This window comes from Chiloscyllium plagiosum, unplaced genomic scaffold (genome assembly GCF_037043375.1).
Source record: "Chiloscyllium plagiosum isolate Xiang-an unplaced genomic scaffold, Cpla_swu_hap1 HiC_scaffold_3, whole genome shotgun sequence".
NCBI lineage: Eukaryota > Metazoa > Chordata > Chondrichthyes > Orectolobiformes > Hemiscylliidae > Chiloscyllium > Chiloscyllium plagiosum.
The window spans coordinates 73,030,967-73,044,012 of record NW_028270141.1 but is presented as its reverse complement, the minus strand read 5'-3'; the positions used below and the strand labels follow the sequence as shown (position 1 = coordinate 73,044,012).

General features: G+C 40.7%; 1 protein-coding gene across 1 annotated transcript in view; it reads right to left on the bottom strand.

Moving 5' to 3' along the window:
* Positions 1–4,287: 4,287 nt before the first annotated feature.
* Positions 4,288–13,046, bottom strand: part of mtcl3 (MTCL family member 3) — a 52,546-nt gene continuing 43,787 nt past the window's right edge. Inside the window, exons 6-7 of the mRNA XM_087980475.1 lie at positions 5,059–6,273; positions 4,288–4,541 (exon numbers count right to left, since the gene is read on the bottom strand). Of these exons, the coding sequence (XP_087836601.1) occupies positions 4,431–4,541; positions 5,059–6,273 (1,326 nt within the window). The 3' untranslated portion in view covers positions 4,288–4,430. The remainder of the gene's footprint in view (positions 4,542–5,058; positions 6,274–13,046) is intronic.

The window sequence follows — 13,046 nt, the reverse complement described above, 5'->3', positions numbered from 1 at the left end:
ATTTGGAAAATACCCTGCCATTCTGTTTTTCTGACTGAAGTGATTGACTTCACATTTATCTTCATTATACAGCATCTGCCATGCATTTGCCCACTCAACTTGTCTAAATTCAGCCTATTGAGTCTGCACCAGTAAAACTACGTAAATCTAAATCAATCCCATTTTTCAGCACTTGGCCCAAAGGTTTGAATGTTATGAGATTTAAAAAGTACTTTTTAAAAGGTAATGAGGTTTCCCACCTCAATTACCTTTGCAGCAGTGCATTCCAGATTCCCATCACACACTGGATCAAAAAACACTTTTCCTCAAATCCTCTCTCAACCTCCTGCTTTCCACCTTACGTTTATGCCCCTTGTAACTGACTTTTCAACTAACGGGAGTAACTATTCACCTTGTCTATTCGCTCATAATCATATACACCTCAATCAGGTCCCATCTCAACCTTCTCTACTCCAAAGGAAGCAACCCAAGCTTATCCAACCCCTCTTCATAGCTGGACAAGCAGGAGGCTGGAAGAACACAGCAAACTAGGCAGCATCAGAAGGTAGAGAAGTCAACATTTCGGGTGTAACCCTTCTTCAGGGACTGGGGGTGGGCATAGATGGAGCTGCAGATAAAGGGTGGGGAAGGAGTGGTGAGGTAGGGATAGGTGGACACAAGTAGATGATATGAGCTGGTTGGTCAATGGGAGGATAGAATCCATTTGGCAGTTGGAAGGAAGGGTCGATTAGGGGAATGGAGGGGAGGCGGAGGTGCTGGAAAGGGAGTCTGAGGATGACAAGGGAGGTTGTTTTAAATTGGGGAACTCAATGTTGAGTCCTGCAGGCTGTAGACTGCCCAGGCAGAAGATGAGCGGTTGTTCCTCCAATTTGTGTTCTGATTCGTTGTGGCAATGGAGGAGGCCAAGGATGGTCATGTCAGAAGGGTATTGGGAAGGAGAAGTAAAATGGGCAGTGACTGGGGAGGTCAGGCCTGGCTGAGATGCGTGGTGAAACATGCCCCAAGTTTACGTTTGGTCTTCTCTACATCGGGGAGACCAAACATAAACTTAGGGAACGATTCGCCAAGTATCTCAGCTGGGCCCGCAAGTGCCGACCTGACCTCCCTAGTCACTGCCCGTTTTAAATTTTCCATCCCAATCCCTTTCTGACATGATCATCTTTGGCCTTCTCCATTGCCACTACCGATCAGACCACAAATTGGAAGAACAACATCTCAGCTACAGCCTATAGGCCTCAACACTGAGTTCTCCAATTTCAAATAACCTCCCTTGCCGTCTTCCGACTCCCTTTATGGTCCCTCCTCCTTCCTTCCACTCCTCTCATCAACCCTCCCTTCCAGCTACCAACCAGATTCTAACCTCCCATCGACCAACCAGGTCATACCCTCTACCTGTGTTTACCTATCCCTACCTCAACCCCACTGCTTTCTTATCTGCAGCTCCCATTTCACCCACCCCCAGTCCTGAAGAAGGATTACACCCGAAACATTGACTTCGCCACCTCCTGATGCTGGCTGGTTCGCTGTGTTCTTTTAGCCTCCTGCTTGTCTACCTTGGATTCCAGCATCTGCAGTTTTTTGGTCTCTTCATAGCTAAATGTCTTCAGAGCAGGGAACACTCTACTGAATCTCCTCAGTATCCCCTCCAAAACCGCATTCCAATAGTGGGATAACCAGAAGTGTATATAGCACTCTGGCTAGGGTTGGTTAGATCAGGTGACTGCATGGCTTGTTTGAGATGCAGAGTGATGCCAACAGCATGGGTTCAATTCCCATACCGGCTGAGGTTACCATAATGCACTTGACTTCTTAGCTTCACCATTCACCTGATGTGTGGTGTCTTTCAAGTTAAACTGCCACCAGTTTTCTCTCTCTGAGACAGCAGCCCTATGGGACTGGGTAACCTTACGTCTACTCCAGCTGTGGACAAGAACCCCACAATTCCCCCTTTCCTCAGTTTCCTCACGTCCTGCCATTCATTGACTATTTCCTTGCCTTGTTACTTTTTCCACAATGCATCACCTCACACTTTTCATCTGTCACTGAAGCTGTGAAATTTAATGGCTTTTGAATCCTGAATCCTGGGGTTACTATTAACCAGAACCTGGATTGGACTAGCCATATAAAAAGTGGTCATAAGAGTAGGTTAGAGGCAAGGAATTGTGCAATGAGTAATTTATGTCTAGATTCCCCAAAGCCTGTCCATCATCTACAAGGCACAAGTCAATAGTATGATGGAATGCAGTCAACATACCTGAATGGGTGCAGCTTCATCATCATTCAAGAAGCTCAACACCATCTCTGACAAAGTGGCCCACTTGATTGTTACCACAAACATTCACTTCCTCCATCACTGATGCTCAACAGCAGCAGTGTGTACCATCTACAATGTGCAGTGCAAAACGTCAAAGCTCCTTAAACAGCATATTCCAAACTCATGGCCACTTAAATTTAGCAAGGAAAGGGCATTTGCAAGTTTTTTTCCAAGGCACTCGTAATCGTGATTTGGAAATATAATCACTGTTTCTTCACTGTCACTTGGTCAAAATCCTGGAATCCCCTTCCTGAAGGCATTGTTGTCCACCTACAACACCAGGACTGCAACAGTTCAAAAGGACAGCTCACTACAGGTATTGCCTTCTAAATGGCAACTAAGGATAGGCAGTAAATACTGGCCCAGCTAGCCACATTTCACAGAAATGAATTTTAAAATTGTCACACAATCCTCTGAGACAAAAAAAATCTCATCTCTGTCATGAAAGGTTGACCTTTAATTTTTAAAGCAGTACACTCTAGTTTTGCCCACATAGAGACCAGTTCAGGTATGGATAATAAATTTCCTTCCCCAAAACAGGGAAGGAAAGGGCAGCACAGTGACTGCAGGGCAGCACAATGGCTCAGTGGTTAGCACTGCTGCCCCACAATGCTTAGGGACCCGGGTTCGATTCCAGACTCTGGCAACTGTCTGTGTGGAGTTTGCACATTCTCCCAGTGTGTGTGCAGGTTTCCTCCCACAGTCCAAAGATGTGCAGTTTAGATAAATTGTCCAAGATAAATTGCCTGTAGCGTTTGGGGATGTGTAGGTTAGGTGCATTAGTACTGGAAAATGTAGAGTAATAGGGTAGGGGAATGGGTCTGGGTGGGATACTCTTTAGAGGATCAGAGTGGACTTGTTGGGCTGAATGTCTTGTTTCCATACTGTAGGGATTCTATGATTCTAAAACGTATTGGGACAATCTGATTGTTTCATGGCAACCATTACAGAAATTTATTTAATTGACTGAATTTGAATTATCCAGCTGCTGACGTCTCCGTATCTCCACGTCTCTATTACAGTGGATCAAGCCTCTGGATTACTAATGCATTAACGTCAGCATAATGCTACCATTCCTGCCGTATTATTACATAATTAGATGAAAATAGTTAATCATAGATGTATTGCTAATCCATTATTAGTAAAATACCTGTAATCCATTTATTTCTTGATTTTTATTTATTTTGAAATGTTTCTTAATCTATCACTGTCCATTTTGAGTCTGGAATTTACTGGTGATGTTAATGAATGGGTCCTTAATTAGATCACATGACATACCTCCAATCACTTATTTAGCAATGTGGACATAATGTTTTTAAGTTGTTAAATATTCTGTTAGAATGCTGGACAAGGGCTGTAGTGGCACAGTGGTAGTACCACTGTCTCTGGATCAGAAGAGACACCTGCTCCAGAGGTGTGTTATAACTTTCTTGAACAAGTTGATTAGAAAATATCTTAAAATGTTGGACAGAACGATGTTACACAAATCTGTTGAACAGTCACCAACTAGTATTTTGCATAGTAATTTCTTGGTTTTGGTCTTAAAAAGACAATGGATTAAAAATTAACTCTTCACTGCACAGAAGCTTACATCAAAATACAGCATCCTTGTAGTCTTGAGTGTTTTTCATGCTGGCGAAAGAAATGTTGTGGACCTCAAGAGAAATGGCCACCAAATGTATTTGTGACATGGTTCCTTTTTGTCTGAATTATTTCAGAATTGAACAATATATACTTCAAATTTGAACTGAGACCATTACTGTGATGTCACAGTCAAATAAAATAGCACTTATTTTCATTTTCTATCTCTACCTTTGTGATAAGAATTTGTTACATTTATAAGGAACATACATACAAGTCAAGTACAGCAACTATTATAACAGCTCATATCATCCAACACTAACAAAAAGAGAAATAATTCAGAAGATCACTCACCCAATGGCTTCATATAAAAGGTCATCTTGAAAATTGGTAGTCTCCAATATTTTACAAAGCTTTGCATATAGTAATTCCAAAATGTCTTGAACACTGTTATTTTGTGTTTGTAGAAGTCTTGATGAAATATTAAAACAAATAAACAAACTAAAAAGATGGTATACTCAAGTAGATGGAGATTCTACAGAACAAAGAAAAGCGTGAAAAGAAAAACCAATTTGAATATGGTAGCGTAGGACAATGATGAAAATAATACAAGGATGAGTATAAGCAAAATAATAGGTTGAAACATCTGGACAGGCAAATACAAAAAGCAAGAATTACCATTAAATAACAGTCATACATGTATCAACAGTAGCAAAACGATTTTTCAGTAAATATATAAATATCACAGTATAGTCTCATGAATATATTACTGCAGATAACACATTAAACAATTTCTGTACACAAAACTAATGACTTGCTGAACTTTACATGTCATGACAGATAAAGCTTACAATGCACACCCTGACCTTATCCACAGTTTCTTGGAATTGAAAGATAACATTAAACTAAATCTATGAAATATTACATCATGTGTTACTTGGGAATCTACCAGAATATTATTGTGTATGTCAGTCATCTGCTATCTCAAATGCTACTCAAAATATAGTGAACTGGCCCTTTGTGCTAAATGTGCAGTTACTTACAATATAATAATCAATAATGTACCCACCTAAAGTTTAAGATGTATGATACAGAAACGTAAATCATAGAATGGAGTTGACAACATTTAACTATATTTAACATGGGACACTGGATTTGCTCACCTGACTGACAGACAAAGGTTCCTCTGTATTTTTTTCATCTGTTGTTTTTGGAACCTCTAGTCTGTCTATGAAGGTCTGCAGCTCCTTCCTAAATGCTTTCATCTGAGCATTTATTCTGTAGAGAAGTTCATGTTCTCTAATCCTGCTGCTGTCATCTTCTTCTTCCATTCTGCCAAATAGGTCACCATTTGCAACATAAATTCTTGCTTCAGTTATAATTGTGCTTGTGTCTGTAATCAATCGATCTATAGTTCTACTCAGTCGTTCTGCCTCCAGCCGTATGTCTGACATCTGTTGTCTGTCCTTCAGGTTTTTTTGAAGCAATCTGCCATCTGTAGAAAATAAAGACCTAGGCGGAGTCTGTAAACACCTGATATTGCGAACTTCTTCTGAGTCACTTTCCCCACCAATGGGACCCTCTCTTTTCCTATGAGGAGGTCGAGAATCATCATCACTTTCTTTTTTTCCTGGGTCACTTTCTGCATCACTATCTCGGGGGCTGCCACGGATACCCAAATGGGAAGCCAGGTCATAGCGCTGCATATTGGACATCAGCACACGATTTTCATACTGTAGTTGCATGACTTTGCCACTGAGTTCATTGATTTGCATTCTGGCTGCCTTTAGTTCTTCTTGAAGAACTTCTGTTACTTTGGAATTATCACTATTCCGGGAAGCATCCTGCATGCTTCCCGTTTTATACTTGTATTTACTGACTTCAGCGGAAAGTCGTTTATTTTGGTCTTCCAAGTCAGCCAGGTTTCGTCTTAGCAATTCAGCTTCATCTTCAACAAGCTGCAGGTTCTGTCTTAGTTCGGACACAGCTTCACTTTGATCCCGAAAAGCAGAAGCACCAACTCCAACATAATCTTCACCACTTGCTCCTTCTTTTTCATAGTGGCTCCTTATATCATCTAACTCAGCCTTCAATCCTCTATTTTCAACCTCAAGCTCAACTATCTTTCTCCCTAGGATATTGGCTTCTTCTTCCACCAGTCGGAGACGAAGTTTGAGTTCAGCTTCTCTGGTTGTAGGAGGCCCTCCTGCTTCACCTTTTGGCAAAGGACTATCCAGATCCCCATAAAAGGATCTGTACTTCTGCAGCTCGCATTCAAGTCTATCTTTTTCTTTGTCAATTTTTGCCATTTTCTTACGCATTAAAATAGCTTCTTCTTTGACAAACTGTAGCTGGCATTTTATGTCATCGTTGTCCTCCTTGGGGCATAATTAATAAAAAAAACTTATGTCTACAATTTGAAGTAACAAATATCAATGAAGCATGACAAACAAACAAATGTGATTTTATAAAACTGAGAATCAATGAATCGGTACAATGGTTTCTTCTCATGCTTCAGAGATTTTAGTTGAATAAATAATCTCAGACAGTAGCCTGTGAGCAGTTCAAAACAAAAAATCTATACCTGCATAGCCCTATTTACATAAGCAAACATGCCAAGTTCTTTAGAACAGTCAAAATTTAACTCTGAGCTACATATGGTGCCAAAGCTACACAAGATGCCAGAAGCTTGCTCAAAGAGATGGGCTTTTAGAGGATTATCTTAAGGGAGGAATGAGAACTGGAGCTGTGGACATGGAAAGAATGGTTTAAGGAGGGAATACCAGGGCTTAGGGTTAAAGACGCAACCCTTAATGTTGAAACAATTAAAATGGGAAATGCTTAAGATGTGAGAATTACAGCATAGACATCACACAGCTTTGGAGGAGATTACAGAGAAACAGTGGGGTGAGCCCATGGAGGGATTTGGAAACAAGAATGAGAATTGGTGTTACTTAACCAGGAGAAAACTCAGGGGTGACAGGTAAAGTCCATTAGAAATGGATCATAGAAATGCACTTTTCAAATTAAAATCCATCTCAATTCCTTGAAATACATCAAAATGTATTGACAGCATTACTTTGTTAAAGATTATGTCATTAATCAGCTGATCCAGATTCAGATTTAGGAGGAAGGATGCTCCATGCTTCCAGCTCATGTATTTGTTTAAGGGCAAGCTATACTCAGATTTTTGGGGTTTACTATATTTACGTTAATCTGATGACAATTTGCATAATATCAAAATTGGAAGTAAATTTCGTTAAACACAAATTACTTCTACAGATGGATTTTTACAATTTTTAAGAGGTTAAATTGAACAGATTGAAAGACAGGCACATATAGCTGATTGTTCTCAGATGTCAACACTGCCACTTATTGCAATAAATTCATCTGAAACAAACAGCTAATCTCTGGCAGTCAGGTCAAAAAGGTTCATAAAGGAATAGTTCAAAGTTTCTTAGAACCAGTGGCTATTTAATAATATGAGAGCCCAGGCTGTTAGAGGTAATATACTAGCAAGGACAGAGGATGAGATAACTAATAGAAGACAGAGTCGGGATAAGTGAGACATCATCAGGATGGCAGCTTGCAACTAATGGAGGGCCACTGAGATCAGTTCTGCAGCCACAATTATTTACAATATATATGAATGACTTGGATGAGGAAAATTAATGTATTATAGCCATGTTTGCAGATCACACTAAAATAGGAGGAGAGGTTGACAAAGAAACTGCACTTGGTTATAGGCATGTTACATGAGTAGGCAAAAATTTGGTAGATGAAATATAATGTGGGAAAACATGAGATTTCTGGTATGAAGAACAGAGGAGCTGAATATTATTTGTACGGAGAGAGACTGCAGGTACCTACAGAACAGAGGGATTTGAGGGTCCTCATTCTTGAATCATAAGAAGCTAGCATCTAATTTCAGTGGGTAATAGGGACAGCACATGGAAAGTTGGCCTTTATTTCAAAGGAAGTGGAACACAAAAGAAAGAGAGGTTTTGCTAAACCTATTCAAGTCACTAATCATGCTACAGCTGGCATATTGCAAAAACTTTTGAGTCCCTTATCTAAGGAAAGGTATACTGGCACTGCAGGCAGTCCAAGAAGATACATTAGGCTGATATGGATAAGAAAGCATTCTCTAATGAGGAAAGGTTAACTAGGCTTGACCTGCTCATTAGAATTTAGAAGGCTGAGAGGCGTCCTTATTAAAATCTACAAGATTCTTAGAGGACTTTACAGGGTAGCGCAGAAAGGTTGTTTCCTCATGTGGGAGAGTCTGGGACCAGAGGGCATTATCTCAGGATCAGGGGTCATGCATTTAAGCCAGGAATAAGGAGGATTTTTTTCCCTGATGGTAGTCAATCCATGGGATTCCTTGCTGCACAGGGTTGTTGAGGCTGGGTTGTTAGGATATTCAAGTATGAAACAGACAGATTTTTAATCAGTAAGGGAATCAGGTTTATAGGGAAAAGGCAGAAAAGTGGAGTGGAGAGTTCAGATCAGCCGTGATCTCATTGAATGACGGAGCAGACTCAATGGACTGAATGGCTTATTTCTGCACCTACATCTTATGGTTTAAGGTGAGATCTTCTAAAGTCGGTTTCAAAACCAAAATAGAACTCTGGAATATAAAAGTACCTGTACATTGTACGCTTTAAAGTCACTTCAGACTATATTTCATTTATTCCACAGCTTACATTGCATGGCTAGTTTGTTTTAATATCTCACTTTCTAATAAATGCATGGAAATAAACAGCTGGGGTGAATTTTCATGACAAAATAGATGTGTTAGGGTCAGATCAAGATTTTAATATTTGAACAGTTCACCTGAATCCAATCCACATTCTGCCATGTTTAACAAAGGTGTGACTGGCAGTGGATAGGCGAACCACTTCTGGGGACTTGGTTGGTCATTTAAAAAAAATTAATTTGGGGATCTGGGTGTTGATGGCTGCAGCATTTGTTGTCCACAACATGTTGCCACTGATATGGTGGCTATGAACTACCTTCTTCAAATGTCACAATCCACTTGTTGTAAATAGACCCACAATTCCATTTGGAAGGGAGTTCCAGGATTTTGACCCAGTCACACTGAAGAAATAGTCATGCTGCTACTGAGCTATGATTCAAGATGGACAATGAAGTCATCCACCTAGAGCAAATTCTGCACTATCATGTTGCTCAACATGTAGGAGTAATCAGCCAAGGGAGCGTGGAATCAGTTAATCATCAGTGGATCTGGTGTAATGAGACTTCATGGAGTCCAGAGTCAATTTAAGGACTCCCAGGGATACTCCCTTCCAAATGTATACCACTATCCACCATCTATTTGCTCTGTCCTGCTGTGGGACAAGACATACCCAGGAATGGTGATCGTTATATCTGGGACATTTTCTGAATTGTATGATTCCAAAGGTACGACTATGTTAGGCTATTGCTCGATTAATCTGTGAGACTGCTTTCTCAATTCTGTCAAAGGGGGACTTTGCAGGAATAACAGGGCTGAGTTTGCCATCGTAATTTCTAATGCCTTACTGAAAGCTAGGTTGGCTGTCTGTGTTTTTCCCCTGAGACTATTTAAGCAGTTGATACAATCAAATGACTTGCTTAACCAAGACTCAAGCTGTGGGTCTAGGATCGAATGAAGGCCAGACCAGGTAAGGAAGGCAGTTTTCCTTCCCTAAAAGGCATTAGCGAATCAGTTGAGTTTTGTGCCACAATTGTCATTGGATTCATGGTCACCAGTAAATTTCTGACTCAAAATTATTTTTGATTTCAAATTGTATCACCTATTTGTTATATTCAAACTTGGCTGCCCAGAACATTACCTGATTTATCAGTTGAGAGTCAATGTCACTATGACATTTTCCCCCTAATTATTTTAAAAAGAATGACAACCTCACACTTAACGTGTTTTTTAGGTTAAACCTGGTCAACCAGACTGCCCATGCATCAGGAAATAGAGCATCTCATGAATGCCCGAGATTAAGTGCCTTTACATCACCTCTGGTGGGCCATGTGAAAAAGTAGTGTTTCCTCCCAGATCAAACCAACCAGCTTCCCTTTCATTAGGGCAAAGCCCATCCTGATACAAAGCTACCCAAACTGTCCAATACAGCCCCACCACACACAGTCCATTCTCAATGGAGAACTGAATTCACTGAACAAACCCCACACCCACCGGAGATCAGACTCACAAGTACTTGGCCCATTCCTACTAGCTGCTGGAGATTCCTTACTGGGAATACAAATCTGTTCTGAGGTTTTCTGTGCCCAAATAGAAACCAAGTCCATCCAATAGGTTGACCTCCAGTCAGTGATCCTTCTATAGAGAAAAATAATATGCACCCTGTGGAGTCAAATCTCTACAGCATGCAGTAACCCAAAAATTACAATCTACAGCACAGAAAACCTGTCCGCAAGACTGAGCTCTGAGTGGATGAGTGGATAGATAAAATACTGTGGATGTTGGTAATCTAAAATGAAAGCAGTACATGTTGAAAATACTCAGCAAATACTCAGCATGTTTGGAGACAGAAATTGTTAAAGATTCATGTTGATGACCCATCATTAGTTGAAAATGATTCTCACCCCAAATTTTGGGTTCGGGGCCGGGGTGGCATCTTCTTACAGCACTTCTTTTCGGTATTTACATATAAAGACTATGCCCAAGGACAGCCAAGGGTCACTATGAAAAGTTATGCCCAGGTCACACATGTATTTAAAAAGGGAGACAGAAACAGGAGCAGTCCATATAGATAATCAATTAGCTATGACCAAATTAATATATATCCTTAACAAAATTTGATTAGAAAAATAATAATAATCTGTGCCATCTTGTCAGTGTACAATAACCTCGATAATTAGTGAAATTTGAAATTCCACCTTAGAGTTTAAACGTTGGCTTTAATCACTGAATCATAGAAATTTAAGGCACTGGAAGCCATCTGGTCTATGTATCCAAGAAACAGCTGTTTTGCCAAATCCTACTGTCCAAGTCTAGGTCCAAAGATTTGTAGGACACAACATATTCAAGCACCTTTTAGATAGAGTTTCTGCCTATACAGCCCTTTCAGACAGCAACTTCCACATCTCTTACATCCCTTACATTAAACAATTTCTCCACAACACCCCATAAATTCTACTGTCAATTATGTTAAAGGTATGTCCCCTGTTTATTGCCCTTGCTACAAAGGGAAAAAGAATGCAACAAGCAAACAAGTAAAAGTAGTTGATGAGAAGCAGAGAGACCAGAGAGCAAGACTGCAGCTAAACAATGGTGACAATCAGTGCAAGAGAAGAAAAATAGTCCAAAGAGAAATGTGTGAGAAGTCCACAAATAAAAGCGGCATAGAATTGGCAAAAGCATATCTCAGTCTTCAACTTCTTAGTTTCTAAGAACGAAGTGAAGTTCCTGGAGGAAAAGGAGTGTGCACCAGATAGAACGCTGAAAAGCTTTAAGTAACGAGTTCCAGAAATTAGAGCTCAATCTAAATGTTCAGTGCTAAAACAAAGCCAGCTTCAGGGAGATGCATGAAAACACATTTGAATTTGCATTGCACAACGGAAGGAGTGTACATGTAAAAATTAATGTTGCGCTATTGGATGATGTCAACAAGGGACACCATGTGGCTGAGAAGTAGGATAAAACCGAGGATATACCCTTGGGAAGTAATGTGCTGAAACAGGAAAAGGAATCATTGCATGTGATTATCTGGTAATCATTAGAGAAATAAGAACAAAACCAGATGGGAGTTACAACACACTGGATAACTGGCATAGACAAGGATGTGCAGTCAGACAGGTTGAGATGAATGAGGAATCTTGTTTGGAGGGAGCATCACATCAGTTATTTGTGGGCATCCCGACTGTTTTTTCAAACAACCCATCACTAATAACCCACCCTTGGGGCTTCTATCCCTTTAAAGGAGAAAGATAGTGGACAAACAGATGGGCCGCAGCTCTTTAGTCCCAGCAGCACCAAAGCTGAGATGGCCACTCATGGGACTGCATCTGAGAGGACACAACAATAGACATCATTCTCACAAGAAAGTAAGTGGAGTCTGAGGTCACTGGCATCAGTCAGGAAGGCCCCCGAAAGGCTCATTAGGAATTTGGTAAGGATAGATGAGTATGTTGAGGACGGGTTAGGTAGGATGGATAACCAATGTAGCCAGATCATCCCATTATGGGCCACAGGATGCTCAATCAGGAGGAAATTGTGCTCCATCACAAGTTCAGGATTCAAATGTTAGTCTTCCTATTTGGTGAACAGCCTACCTGGTGCTAGTCAAATGCCAGTTTGCAAAGGTCTCTAACTGACCAAGCAAGTGGTCAACTGATATGAGGGCAGGAGGGCCATCTTCTACCTTCCCCAATGGTGGGAGAATGACAAGATAACATGCACACCAATGTCCCCACCTGCCTACCTCTTTTCACCACTTGGACACAGTTCCCAACTTATGAATGTCTGACTTACAAATGAGATTCCATACACAGGTGTATTAATCTTAGTGTTAAAGATCTGACATTCAAACATTTTCTCATACTTTGAATGGTTATTTTATATTATCCTGCATTGTGTCCCAATTGCATACAAATTGACTTACGAATGTATTAAAGAACAGAACTCATTCACAAATTGGGGACAGTGTGTAAACTTATAGCTTTTATTATTTCGAAAGACTTCAGATGTATGATTGCCAGTGACTGTGTCACTCAATTGTTGTCCTCATCTGGGGCCTGAGATGCTGAATCTCAGAAGTTGCCATCATTCCTGGTGGTGCTGTTGGCTCTCTGGTTGGTCAGTGATGCATGGAAATAGGGAGGTGTGATAGTTAGATCAACCTTCAAAAGAACAGCTTAGCAAAACTATAGAAGCACACGAAATTTGGTGGCTTCCGAAATGAGTTGTGCTGCAAAGTACAAGAGAACAGCAGAGGCAATCACGTGAATGGGGAGACAAGGCTGACAGTATATAAAGGAGAAAGTGAGGTCTGCAGATGCTGGAGATCAAAGTTGAAACTTTATTGCTGGATCAGCACAGCAGGTCAGGCAGCATCCAGGGAACAGGAGATTCGACGTTTCGGGCACAGGCCGAAGAAGGGCCTGTGCCCGAAACGTCGAATCTCCTGTTCCCTGG